At 42.4% G+C, this 12,729-nt stretch overlaps 1 protein-coding gene across 1 annotated transcript; it reads right to left on the bottom strand.

The window, feature by feature from the left end:
• Nucleotides 1–8,520: 8,520 nt before the first annotated feature.
• Nucleotides 8,521–11,811, bottom strand: chchd10 (coiled-coil-helix-coiled-coil-helix domain containing 10). The gene is made up of 4 exons (XM_029658974.2): nucleotides 11,612–11,811; nucleotides 10,794–11,031; nucleotides 9,149–9,290; nucleotides 8,521–8,756 (listed from the first exon to the last, which is right to left on the bottom strand). Exons 1-4 carry the CDS (start codon nucleotides 11,656–11,658, stop codon nucleotides 8,737–8,739), a joined length of 447 nt encoding a protein of 148 aa, XP_029514834.1. The 5' UTR covers nucleotides 11,659–11,811; the 3' UTR covers nucleotides 8,521–8,736.
• Between the last annotated feature and the right edge of the window lie 918 nt (nucleotides 11,812–12,729).

The following is a 12,729-nucleotide window of genomic DNA, read 5'->3' on the forward strand; positions in this document are numbered from 1 at the left end:
ACCAGGCCAGAACTTGTCCATGTAGACCAATTTGGGTTTCCAATCTCTCCAAAAGAATGTGGTGACCGATGGTATCAAAAGCAGCACTAAGGTCTAGGAGCACGAGGACAGATGCAGAGCCTCGGTCCGATGCCATTAAAATGTCATTTACCACGTTCACAAGTGCCGTCTCGGTGCTATGATGGGGTCTAAAACCAGACTGAAGCATTTCGTATACATTGTTTGTCTTCAGGAAGGCAGTGAGTTGCTGCGCAACAGCCTTTTCAAAAAAAATTGATGGAATATTCGATATAGGCTGATAGTTTTTAAAATATTTTCTGGGTCAAGGTTTGGCTTTTTCAAGAGAGGCTTTATTACTGCCACTTTTAGTGAGTTTGGTACACATCCGGTGAATAGAGAGCCATTTATTATGTTCAACATAGGAGGGCCAAGCACAGGAAGCAGCTCTTTCAGTAGTTTAGTTGGAATAGGGTCCAGTATGCAGCTTGAAGGTTTAGAGGCCATGATTATTTTCATCATTGTGTCAAGAGATATAGTACTAAAACACTTGAGCGTCTCTCTTGATCCTAGGTCCTGGCAGAGTTGTGTAGACTCAGGACAACTGAGCTTTGAAGGAATACGCAGATTTAAAGATTTGCTTTCTAATAATCATAATCTTTTCCTCAAAGAAGTTCATGAATTTATCACTGCTAAAGTGAAAGTCATCCTCTCTTGGGGAATGCTGTTTTTTAGTTAGCGTTGCGACAGTATCAAAAAGGAATTTCGGATTGTTCTTATTTTCCTCAATTAAGTTAGAAAAATAGGATGATCGAGCAGCAGTAAGGGCTCTTCGGTACTGCACGGTACTGTCTTTCCAAGCTAGTCGGAAGACTTCCAGTTTGGTGTGGCGCCATTTCCGTTCCAATTTTCTGGAAGCTTGCTCGGGTATTTTCTGTGTACCAGGGAGCTAGTTTCTTATGAGAAATGTTTTTAGTTTTTAGGGGTGCAACTGCATCTAGGGTATTGCGCAAGGTTAAATTGAGTTCCTCAGTTAGATGGTTAACTGATTTTTGTCCTCTGGCGTCACACCAAATTGATCAGAAATACAGCATAGACATTGTTAATGTTGTAAATGACTTTTGTAGCTGGAAACGGCTGATTTTTTTGTGGAATATCTATATAGGCGTACAGAGGCCCATTATCAGCAACCATCACTCCTGTGATCCAATGCCACGTTGTGTTAGCTAATCCAAGTTGATAATTTTAAAAGGCTAATTGATCATTAGAAAATCATTTTGCAATTATGTTAGCACAGCTGAAAAGTGTTGTGCTCATTAAAGAAGCAATAAAACAGGTATTTTTTTTTAGAAAAGTTGAGTATCTGGAGCATCAGCATTTGTGGGTTCGATTACAGGCTCAAAATGGCCAGAAACAAATAACTTTCTTCTGAAACTCGTCAATCTATTCTTGTTCTGAGAAATGAAGACTATTCCATGCAAGAAACTGAAGATCTGGCACAACGCTGTGTACTACTCCCTTCACAAAACAGCGCAAACTGGCTCTAACCATAATAGAAAGAGGAGTGGGAGGCCCCGGTGCACAACTGAGAAAGAGGACAAGTACATGAGTGTGTCTAATGACTTAAATGTAAATGTAAATGTCTAGTTTGAGAAACAGACGCCTCACAAGTCCTCAATTGGCAGCTTCATTAAATAGTACAGACAAAACACCAGTCTCAACGTCAACAGTGAAGAGCCGACTCCGGGATGCTGGCCTTCTAGGCAGAGTTCCTCTGTCCAGTGATTGTGTTCTTTAGCCCATCTTAATCTTTTTATTGGCCAATATGAGATATGGCTTTTTCTTTGCAACTCTGCCTAGAACTTGAGACTGGTGTTTTGCGGGTACTATTTAATGAAGCTGCCAGTTGAGGACTTGTGAGGCGTCTGTTTCTCAAACAAGGTAGGGGGGTGGATCGGAAAACCAGTCAGTATCTGTTGTGATCACCATTTGCATCATGCAGTGTGACATCTCCTTTGCATAGAGTTGATCAGGCTGTTGATTGTGGCCTGTGGAATGTTGTCCCATGGTATCTCTGTGTACTCAAATTCCTTATGCCTGCCTATACCATAACCCCACTGCCACCATGGGGCACACTGTTCACAACATTGACATCATCAAACCACTCGCCCACAAGACGCCATAAACGCTGTCTGCCATCTTCCCGGTCCAGTTGAAACCGGGAGTCATCTGTGAAGAGCACACTTCTCCAGCGTGCCAGTGGCCATCAAAGGTGAGCATTTTCCCACTGGAGTCAGTTACGATGCCGAACTGCAATTAGGTCCTTGTGGAGGACAACCTTGGGGAGGATAACGAGCACACAGATGAACTTCCCTGAGACGGTTTCCTGTGCAAACCCAGTTTCATCAGCTGTACGGGTGGCTGGTCTCAGACAATCCCGCTGATAAAAAGCTGGATGTGGAAGTCCTGGGCTGGTGTGGTTACACATGGTCTGCGGTTGTAAGGCCAGTTGGACGTACTTCTAAATTCTCTAAAACGATGTTGGATGCAGCTTATGGTAAAGAAATTAACATTAAATTCTCTGGCAACAGCTCTGGTGGACATTCCTGCTTGCCAATTACACGCTCCCTCAAAACTTGAGACATCTGTGGCATTGTGTGACAGAACTGCACATTTTAGAGTGGCCTTTTATTTACCCCAACACAAGGTGCACCTGTGTACTGATCATGCTGTTTAATCAGCTTCTTGACATGCCACATCTGTCAGGTGGTTGCATTATCTTGGCAAAGTAAAAATGCTCACTAACAGGGATGTAAACGAATTTGTGCACAAAATGAGAAAAATAACCTGTATGGAACATTTCTGGGATCTTTTTATTTCAGCTCATGAAATATGGGACAAACACTTTAACATGTTGCGTTCACATTTTTGTTCAGTGGAGATACAGACACATTACAGAAAAGGATCGGACCCTTTTTTCCAATTTTCACCTAAAATTACATACTGTACCCAAATCTAACTGCCTGTAGCTCAGGACCTGAAGCAAGGATATGCACATTTTTGATACAATTTGAAAGGAAACACTTTGAAGTTTGTGGAAATTTGAAATTAATGTAGGAGCATAACACATTAGATCTAGTAAAAGATAATGCCAATAAAAAAAACATGCGTTTTCTATTTCTTTTTCTTTCTCATCATCTTTGAAATGCAAGAGAAAGGCCAAACATTGATAGGATCCAAGGTGTAATTTAGATTTTATCCACAAGATGGCAGCAGTGTGTGTGCAACGTTTCAGACTGATCCAGTGAACAATTACCTCACTACACAATATTTTGTATCAGGTCTGCCAGGAGTTTGTCCAAAAGTGCCGAATTGGTCAATTCATACATTTTCAAGTACATAACTATATTTTTGGCCGATACCAATATCCGATAATAAACATTTTAGCGGCCTTTTAAGCATTCTAGTACAGTTAAATAGTTAACACACACGGACGCAGCGGTCTAAGGCACTGCATCTCAGAGGCGTCACTACAGTCCCTGGTTCAAATCCAGGCTGTATCACATCCGGCCGTGATTGGGAGTCCCATAGGGAGGCTCACAACTGGCCCAGCATCGTCCGGGCCGTCATTGTAAATAAGAATTAGTTCTTAACTGACTTGCCTAGTTAAATAAAGGTTAGACACACACACACACCAAAATGTTATTTTGTTGGCATTTACGTACAGTGGGGCAAAAAAGTATTTAGTCAGCCACCAATTGTGCAACTTCTCCCACTTAAAAAGATGAGAGGCCTGTAATTTTCATCATAGGTACACTTCAACTATGACAGACAAAATGAGGAAAAAAAATCCAGAAAATCACATTGTAGGATTTTTTATGAATTTATTTGCAAATTATGGTGGAAACGATGCAGAACTGCAGTCAGGTCAAGACCCTGGTGAGGATGACCAGCATGCAGATGAGCTTCCCTGAGACGGTTTGTGACAGTTTGTGCAGAACCTTTACAGGAAGCCAGTGTAGAGACCAGCACTGGAGTAATATGATCACATTTTTTGGTTCTAGTCAAGATTCTACCAGCCGTGTTTAGCACTAACTGAAGTTTATTTAGTGCTTTATCCGGGTCCCCAGAAAGTAGAGCATTGCAGTAGTCTAATCTATAATTGACAAAAGCATGGATGAACTTTTCTGCATCATTTTTGGACAAAAAAGTAAGATTTTTGCAATGTTACAAAGATGGAAAAAATGCTGTCCTTGAAATAGTCTTGATATGTTCATCAAAAGAGAGATCAGGGTCCAGAGTAACGTCGAGGTCCTTTACAGTTTTATTTGAGACGACTGTACAACCATCAAGATTAATTGTCAGATCCAACAGAAGATCTCTTTGTTTCTTGGGACATAGAACTGGCATCTCTGTTTTGTCCGAGTTTAAAAGTAAAACATTTCCACTTACATCCACTTATGTGTGAAACACAGGCTTCCAGGGAGGGCAATTTTGAGGCTTCACCATGTTTCATTGAAATGTACAGCTGTGTATTGTCTGAATAGCAGTGTACCCTAGAGTCAGGTGTGTTAGCTGAGGCTGGAGCAAAAGTATGTCAGCAATCAGGCCGCCGAGGACTGGAGTTTCCCATCCGTGAACCAGTGCATGGTGCTGTGGTTCTCAAACCTTTCATCTGTGACCTCCAGATATTTCACAACTTTGTTGTAGCCCTGAACTAGCTCATGTAAGGCTTGATGATTATACTGCGTTCATAACCAAGTGTGAATTTACCACACAACTGGGAAAAATCCAACTTGTAATTACTAGAAGGAAACTTGTCTATCGTCCTGAGCTCACACTTCTCCCACATCTAACGTCACCTACTAACAAAATGACATCGACAACAGCATATTCAGCAGTTAAATGTAACAAAACATTGTTTTTATAAATAATCTATACATTTATTGTTTGAACACTATAATTTGTTAACAAGCATGTTCGCTGTACTTTTAGTTGACGGTTTATACTGTTTATTCCTTCTCACAGTGTTGCTGCTCAGGGGGAACCGCTTCCTTAGAGACAATGAGCTGCTGGAGGTCTGGAGAGAAAAAAAAGAGGATGAAACCACAAACGCTGGATTTAGGCCTAGGCCTGTACTAGCCCAATAATGGACTACCCTACCCTTACTCCTTATAGTCGTATAATTATTTGGATCCCCATTAGCTTTTGCAGATACAATTTTACAAGGCCTCCTGAGTGGCGCAGCGGTCTAAGGCATTGCATCGCAGTGCTAGAGGCATCACTACAGATCCGGGTTCGATCCCGGGCTGTGTTGCAGCCGGCCGCGACCGTGAGACACAATTGGCCCAGCGGTGTCCGGGTTAGAAGAGGGTTTAGCCGGCTGAGATGTCCTCTGAGATGTCTCTCTCTAGAGACTCCGTGTGGCGGCCGGGCGCATGCACACTGACTTTGGTCGACACATTAGTGCTGTTGGATTCCGGGTTAAGCGTGCAGTGTGTCAAGAAGCAGTGCGGCTTGGCGGGGTTGTGTTTGGGAGGAAGCATGACTCTTGACCTTCGCTTCTCCCGAGTCCGTACGCAAGTTGTAGCGATGGGACAAGACTGTAACTACCGATTGGATATCACGAAAAAGATAACATTACAAAAAAGAAAAATGCACTTACTGTACACTGTTCAACAACATTTGTGGCGTCCTTCTTCCGTTTACACACAGATGTTCAGACACAGATAACAGGTTCTGCTAATTAGCTTTCCCTAAACAAGCATTGTCACATGGGAATATTTGGGAATCATTTAACTGTTTTTTTTATTTTTAATTCAAGCTGATATGAAATATACTGTACATTCCTTAGGTTTTCAAAACTGTACCGCAAGCAATGTGTGTTAATGTTTAGAGCAAGTGTCGAGGCTCTTAAATCTCCCCCGACCATAAGATACTATCACAGAGTTTCTAAACATACAGTGGTGCTTAGAGGATGTCACGCTGCTTGCTTAGCGGGTACCACTTCCTCCCTATTCGGCGCATACCTGGCTTGACCACTGGACCTCTGCTTTACAGAGTAACATTTACGCCCTCAAGCGTCTCTACCGGTCGTGCCACTCAAAAGCTAGCCATTGAGTACATTTCACACAGCGTCATTTCACTCTGGCGATGTAAAGGTTAACCCAGGCGCTGTAGCCCCCAGTTCCACTCCTATTCCCCAGGCGCTATCATTTGTTGACTTATGTAGCCGTAAAAGCCTTGGTTTCATGCACGTTAACATCAGAAGCCTCCTCCCTAAGTTTGTTTTATTCCCTGCTTTAGCACACTCCGCCAACCCTGATGTCCTAACCGTGTATGAATCTTTTCTTAGGAAGGCCACCAACAACTCTGAAATTTCCTTCCCCAACAACAACATTTTCCGCCAAGATCGAACTGCCAAAGGGGGCAGAGTTGCAATCTACTGCAGAGATAGTCTGCAGAGTTCTGCCATGCTATCCAGGTCTGTGCCCAAACAGTTCAAGCTTCTACTTTTAAAAATCTACCTTCCAGAAATAAGTCGCTCACTGTTGCCACCTGTTATAGACCCCTCTCAGCCCCCAGTTGTTCCCTGGACACCATATGTGAATTGATTGCCCCCCATTTATCTTCGTACTTAGGTGACCTAAACTGGGATATGCTTAACACCCTAGCCGTCCTACAATCTAAGATAGATGCTCTCAATCTCACACAAATGATCAAGGAACCTACCAGGTACAATCCTAAATCCGTAAACACGGGCACCCTCACAGATATCATCCTGACCAACCTGCCCTCTAAATACACATCTGCTGTCTTCAACCAGGATCTCAGCGATCACTGCCTCATTGCCTGCGTCCGTAATTGGTCCACGGTCAAAAAATGTTGAACTAAGAACAGACCCTTGGTTCACTCCAGACTTGACTGCCCTTGACCAGCACAAAAACATCCTGTGGTGTACTGCATTAGCATCGAATAGCCCCCGCGATATGCAACTTTTCAGGGAAGTTAGGAACCAATATACACAGTCAGTTAGGAAAGCAAAGGCTAGCTTTTTCAAACAGAAATTTGCATCCTGTAGCACAAACTCCAAAACGTTCTGGGACACTGTAAAGTCCATGGAGAATAAGAGCACCGCCTCCTAGCTGCCCACTGCACTGAGGCTAGGAAACACCGTCACCACAGATAAATCTATGATAATCGAGAATTTTAATAAGCATTTTTCTATGGCTGGCCATGCTTTCCACCTGGCTACCCCTATCCCGGCCAACAGCTATGCACCCCCCACAGCAACTTGCCCAAGCCCGCCCGCTTCTCCTTCACCCAAATCCAGTATCGTCTGAGATCCCTAAAGATTGGAAAACTGCCGCGGTCATCCCCCTCTTCAAAGGGGGAGACACTCTAGACCCAAACTGTTACAGACCTATATCTATCCTGCACTGTCTTTCTAAAGTCTTCAAAAGCCAAGCTAACAAACAGATCACCGACCATTTCGAACCCCACTGTGTGTGGACAACTACAAATACCTAGGTGTCTGGTTAGACTGTAAACTCTCCTTCCAGACTCACATTAAGCATCTCCAATCCAAAATTAAATCTAGAATCGGCTTCCTATGCCTCCGTCACTTATGCTACTAAACATACCCTCGCAAAACTGACTATCCTACCGATCCTTGACTTCGCCGATGTCATTTACAAAATAGCCTACAACACTCTACTCAGCATATTGGATGTAGTCTATCACAGTGCCAGCCGTTTCATCACCAAAGCCCCATACACTACCCACCCCTGCGACCTGTATGCTCTCGTTGGCTGGCCCTCGTTTCATATTCGTCACCAAACCCACTGGCTCCAAGTCATCTATAAGTCTTTGCTAGGTAAAGTCCCACCTTATCTCAGCTCACTGGTCAGCATAGCAACACCCACCCGTAGCACGCAATCCAGCAGGTATATTTCACTGGTCATCCCCCAAAGCCAACTCCTCTTTTGGCCACCTTTCCTTCCAGTTCTCTGCTGTCAATGACTAGAACGAATTGCAATTTTTTTTAATAAAAAAATAAATAAAAATCACTGAAGCTGGAGACATATCTCCCTCACTAACTTTAAGCATCAGCTGTCAGAGCAGCTTACCGATCATTGCACCTGTACACAGCCCATCTGTAAATAGCCCACCCAACTACTTCCTCCCCATATTGTTATTTATTTTTTCTCTTTTGCACCCCACTATCTCTACTTGCACATCATCATCTGCACATCTATCACTCCAGTGTTAATGCTAAATTTCATAAAAGCTTTATTTCATAATGTATTTAATATTTTTTTAAACACATTACATTTGGACATAGAAAAATGCATTATGTTAATTGTCTTTCATCTATACACCCACTTGGATACCATCACCTACTGTACCTGCCCAGTGTCCTCATCTGAAGCACTTAATTCCGAGGGTCATTTTAAGAGATGGATAACCACAGTATCGGACCATCCTTACTTTAAGTAAGTGAAAGACTAAACAGGCCTCCAGCAGAATGTAAACCAGCAGCTCTTTATTTCACAATATCATATACATTACCAAAATAATCAAACAGCACACATTTCCTTACATGTCAACAAACATAATTTTTCTTGTAATAGTGGAGAGTTAGTTGAATAGAGTTTATTTCATGACCGAGTGGCTCATCTGTCTACAGTAGGTATTTATCCGAACATGGTGTCTTGTTTTGACTCACAACATCCTTGCTCAAACCAGTGATGTCACACCTGAAGGAAAAACAACAAAAGACAAGGTCAATTCATTTGTAAAATAACAATCTGCAAATCAATCATATTCCAAAACAGTTAGGGCTCAGAAAAAGATAAATACTAAGTTGACTTAAAAATGAAATAAAACAAGCACATGCAAGACACTGAACAAAGAAAGCACATCCATGTCTTGTGTTGAAATACGCAAAGACAAGTCTTAACTTCTGATCTTCTAGATCTGACAAATACTGTATCTTATGGTTATACCCCAGAATTATACATCACTCCTTTGAGCAGAAATTGAGTAGACTTGCATGTTCTATTTATTAAGTAATTGGTTTAACCAAGTGTTCTGTGATACAATTGGGTGTTCATAATTCCTAGCTACCAATCATTAAGGAGAGCCTTACCGTGTGAGCCCTTGCACTGTTTGAGTGCCTCGTTGAAGCCCTCACACAAGCTGAGGTCAGCCTGAGTGGTGGCGCAGTCCAGGAACTGTCGCACCTCAAACATGCATGGGCCCGGCTGGGATGAGGCGGGTCGAGGGGCCTCCTGTAATGGCACAGACACACACACTTAATAAGTCACCTGTCAAAGGTACCGGTCAAAGGTACTGTATACATCTGCATTACCATTAACAAGCACTGATTTGACTACAGTGTGACAGACATTATCTAAATCTCCATGCCATCTCAGGTACATTACGCAAGATTTCCACCTGCCCTTTATATCTATGATACAGTAGTGATGAAGTGCAATTGTTTGATCGAATAATTAAAATATTAAACACTGTTGAAGCTATAAAAGTGCTTGTTTACTGAAGTGTGACTGGTTCCAAGCTATATTCTTTCATGTAAAATAATTTCTGCATAGTTTCACCTTTAAACTGATTCTGCATAGATTTCATAGGACAGTATTGACAATCTTAAAAATGTTGCTTGTGTATCTGGAGCCTTCCCATGGCTAGTCCTCCATGATAGTCAGCATCCAAAACCGCAAGGGCAGGTTGACATGATTGAATACTTAACGCAATCAAATTCATAAACTATAACATAGAATCAATACAACAACCACTATTTGGAGTCATGTCACTTTTCAAGACATCCCATGCTTCCTTTAAACAACAGGTCCTTCATTGTTTGCAACTTTTAGGCATAACACTGTCAGCGCCAGATGACACTCTGTTTTCGTCTAGACTCAACGTCTGACATCAAGGAGTCTAATGTGACTATTCTTGGGTGGCAGGCAGCCTGGAAGCTAAGAGCGTTAGGCCAGTAACTGAAAGGGTGCTGCTTCGAATCCTTGAACCGAATCTGTCTGTGCCCTTGTGCAAGGCACTTAACCCCAATTGCTCCTGTAAGTCGCTCTGGACAAGAGCGTCTGCTAAATTACTGAAATGTAAATGTAGCTAGCATGAGCTCACTTAGCTCAAACTCCTTTCTCCAGCTTTCTAGGACAGGTCTAGTTCTATTTTCAGAAATGCTATCAAGAAATCAAACTGCGACGTCACATTTTTAAATACCCAAGATCCCCCCCCATCTGTTTTTTGCACACTTAGAGTTCTTTTGGTTCTTCAACCACACAATACTGAATGTCCAACAACGTTGTTAGGTTAAATTTTAAAATGCAATTTGAAAGCTGAAGGGTCAAATCCCTTAGGGCAGTAGCTTATCTTCACCCTGGCTGCCAAAGTCAGTAATGCCTCTTAGAGACATCCTCTGCTGTCCAACGGCCACACCAAATGTAGTACTGTCAGAACAGACAGAAACAGTACATCTTATTTTGGGCTGTTGTTCTTTCCAGACAACATACCTACATTCAATTTGTTTGACAAAAATGTAGGAATTTGGGAAGACCTCACCAGTACAATATCCCAACCTGAATAGACCAAAACTTCCTTCTAGTCCATTGCTTTGGTGAAAGCAATAGCCTACGGTGAAAACTAATCTAGTTCTATCCCCGTCAATGTTTCTGAAGAATAGAAAGCCATTTAGGAGTATTGTAACACTGCCTATTTCCGTTCACAGTTTCTCAACAGCCCCCTGACCTGCTCACCTGGTATGTGCTGGCGGTGGGTCTGGCTGTCTCAGGGCTGCCACCACTGAAGGCGCCGGTGAGGGCACTGCCCATGACATGGCCCATGGCAGAGCCCACTGCCACCCCGGCCGCGGTGGTGGCCATCTGGGCCATTAGGCCGGGTCCTTGGGGTGCGGCAGGAACAGCCAGGGCTGATGGGGCTGGAGCGACTGGGGACGGGGAATTTTGGGACGGGGGATGATAGGTCGGAGCTGAGCTGAAAATAAATTTAAAAAACACAATAAAGCCAACATAGCCTCTAAAACGGAACAGCTACATAACTATAGGGGGGGGGGGGGGGGGGTCAGACTGATGCAACATCATCGCTCTGACATCACTTGCATGAATTACAATTGTTATTTTGTTGCATCAGGCATCCCTGCACATCACCTGATACATTAGTAAGCAGCTGAGCTCTAATCATATAAACCCAAATAGATTACCATAATCTAGGATGAATACAGGCAAAACATCTTCTGAATGACAATAAGAAACATTGATTGAAGTTGAATGGCATAACTTGGTATTTGGCTTGTGCAAACTTCACTAGGAAATGTTGACCTACCCAGTGCCCTTGGGGTCAATAACTGAAAAATGACAGGACCTCTGCTATTATTAGGAGAAGTGTAAATGTGATTTGGCAGTAGTTTTAGGCTATATTTCTAAAACAGTTGTGGGTCATCCAATTACAATAAGTATATACTACGATAACCAGTAAAATGCTACGCAAACAAGGATATAACTTTGTAATTAAACCGTCATCTGAATCGGTTGCATAATCGTTGGAAACACATTACCTGGCTGGTGCCGAAGAATGACTAGCACTGCGACTTCCTCTTGCCATGTTTGATGCAGATGTTCTTTACCACTTCAAGCTGTTTCTGCCAGGGTAAACTTGTCGTCGTTTATATAAAGAGTCGTCTTCCAAAGGCTGTTGTAACTTGGTTGGGTCTTGATGACAGCATGCACACGTGCCAGTGACCTTGTGTGGATTGTCTGGAGCGCATGCGCACGTATACGAGTATGTAAAAGTAAAAATAACATTAAAATGTGATTACCGATTTCCTGGAGTTCAGTACCAGGATGCATTTTTTTTTACAATCACGTTACAAACAAAATAGGTACTTTGTTAATTCTTAATTCTAAAACTCTGACAACAGTTGTAGAGAACAGGTAAACAGATTATGAAAACTTTCTAGACGTTTCTCTGACTGAATGCATAATAAGATTAGGCAAGCATGAGAAGCTTTCAGTGACGTTCCAGTGTCCCCAAATCTCTGTTGAACTAGCCAATCCCTTACAAAAAATGCAGTTTTGAAACTGCCGTAAAAGTGCAGTAACTGCAGTCGACTGTAGTATTTTGTACACAGTAACTAGTAACAAAAACTGTGTTCTTTTGGACGCAGTATACTGCAGTTATACTGCACTCTGACTGGTCAACAAAGTATCCAGCTACACATACATTTTCATCAGAACCACATGCACACCAATAATTTGATATTAAACTGATTATGGCAGTAGGCAAATTATACAATAGTCATGAAACCAATTTACTCTGCTCATTTTAATCGGTGTACAAGCAACATCAAAGTAAGCATACACCAATTAAACACATGGTTTTCTGAGCAATCTTTCTAATTATTAGGACATATAAACACCTTAATTGGCGTTCCAGCAGTGTATTTGATCTGCGCATGTGCTAGCACCAGCCGTGCGAGCCTCCCTCTTTAACAGGATCAGTGGGTCCCCCGCGGTACAGTTGAGCTAACATATGCTAATCGCATTTGCCTAAGGTTGTAAGCAACAAGAAGATTTCCAAGGACATAGACATATCTGATATTGGCAGAAAGCTTAAATTATTTTTAATCTAACTGCACTGTCCAATTTGCAGTAGCTATTACAGTGAAATAATAAC

The sequence above is a fragment of the Oncorhynchus nerka genome, linkage group LG4, assembly GCF_034236695.1.
Source record: "Oncorhynchus nerka isolate Pitt River linkage group LG4, Oner_Uvic_2.0, whole genome shotgun sequence".
NCBI lineage: Eukaryota > Metazoa > Chordata > Actinopteri > Salmoniformes > Salmonidae > Oncorhynchus > Oncorhynchus nerka.

Coding starts and splice junctions, on each gene's coding strand:
- chchd10 (XM_029658974.2), bottom strand. CDS start 11,658: ATGGCAAGAGGAAGTCGCAGTGCTAGTCATTCTTCGGCACCAGCCAG. Junction 9,291..10,793: donor CCACCGCCAGCACATACCAG/GTGAGCAGGTCA, acceptor GTGCCATTACAG/GAGGCCCCTCGACCCGCCTC. Junction 8,757..9,148: donor ACAGTGCAAGGGCTCACACG/GTAAGGCTCTCC, acceptor TTTTTCCTTCAG/GTGTGACATCACTGGTTTGA.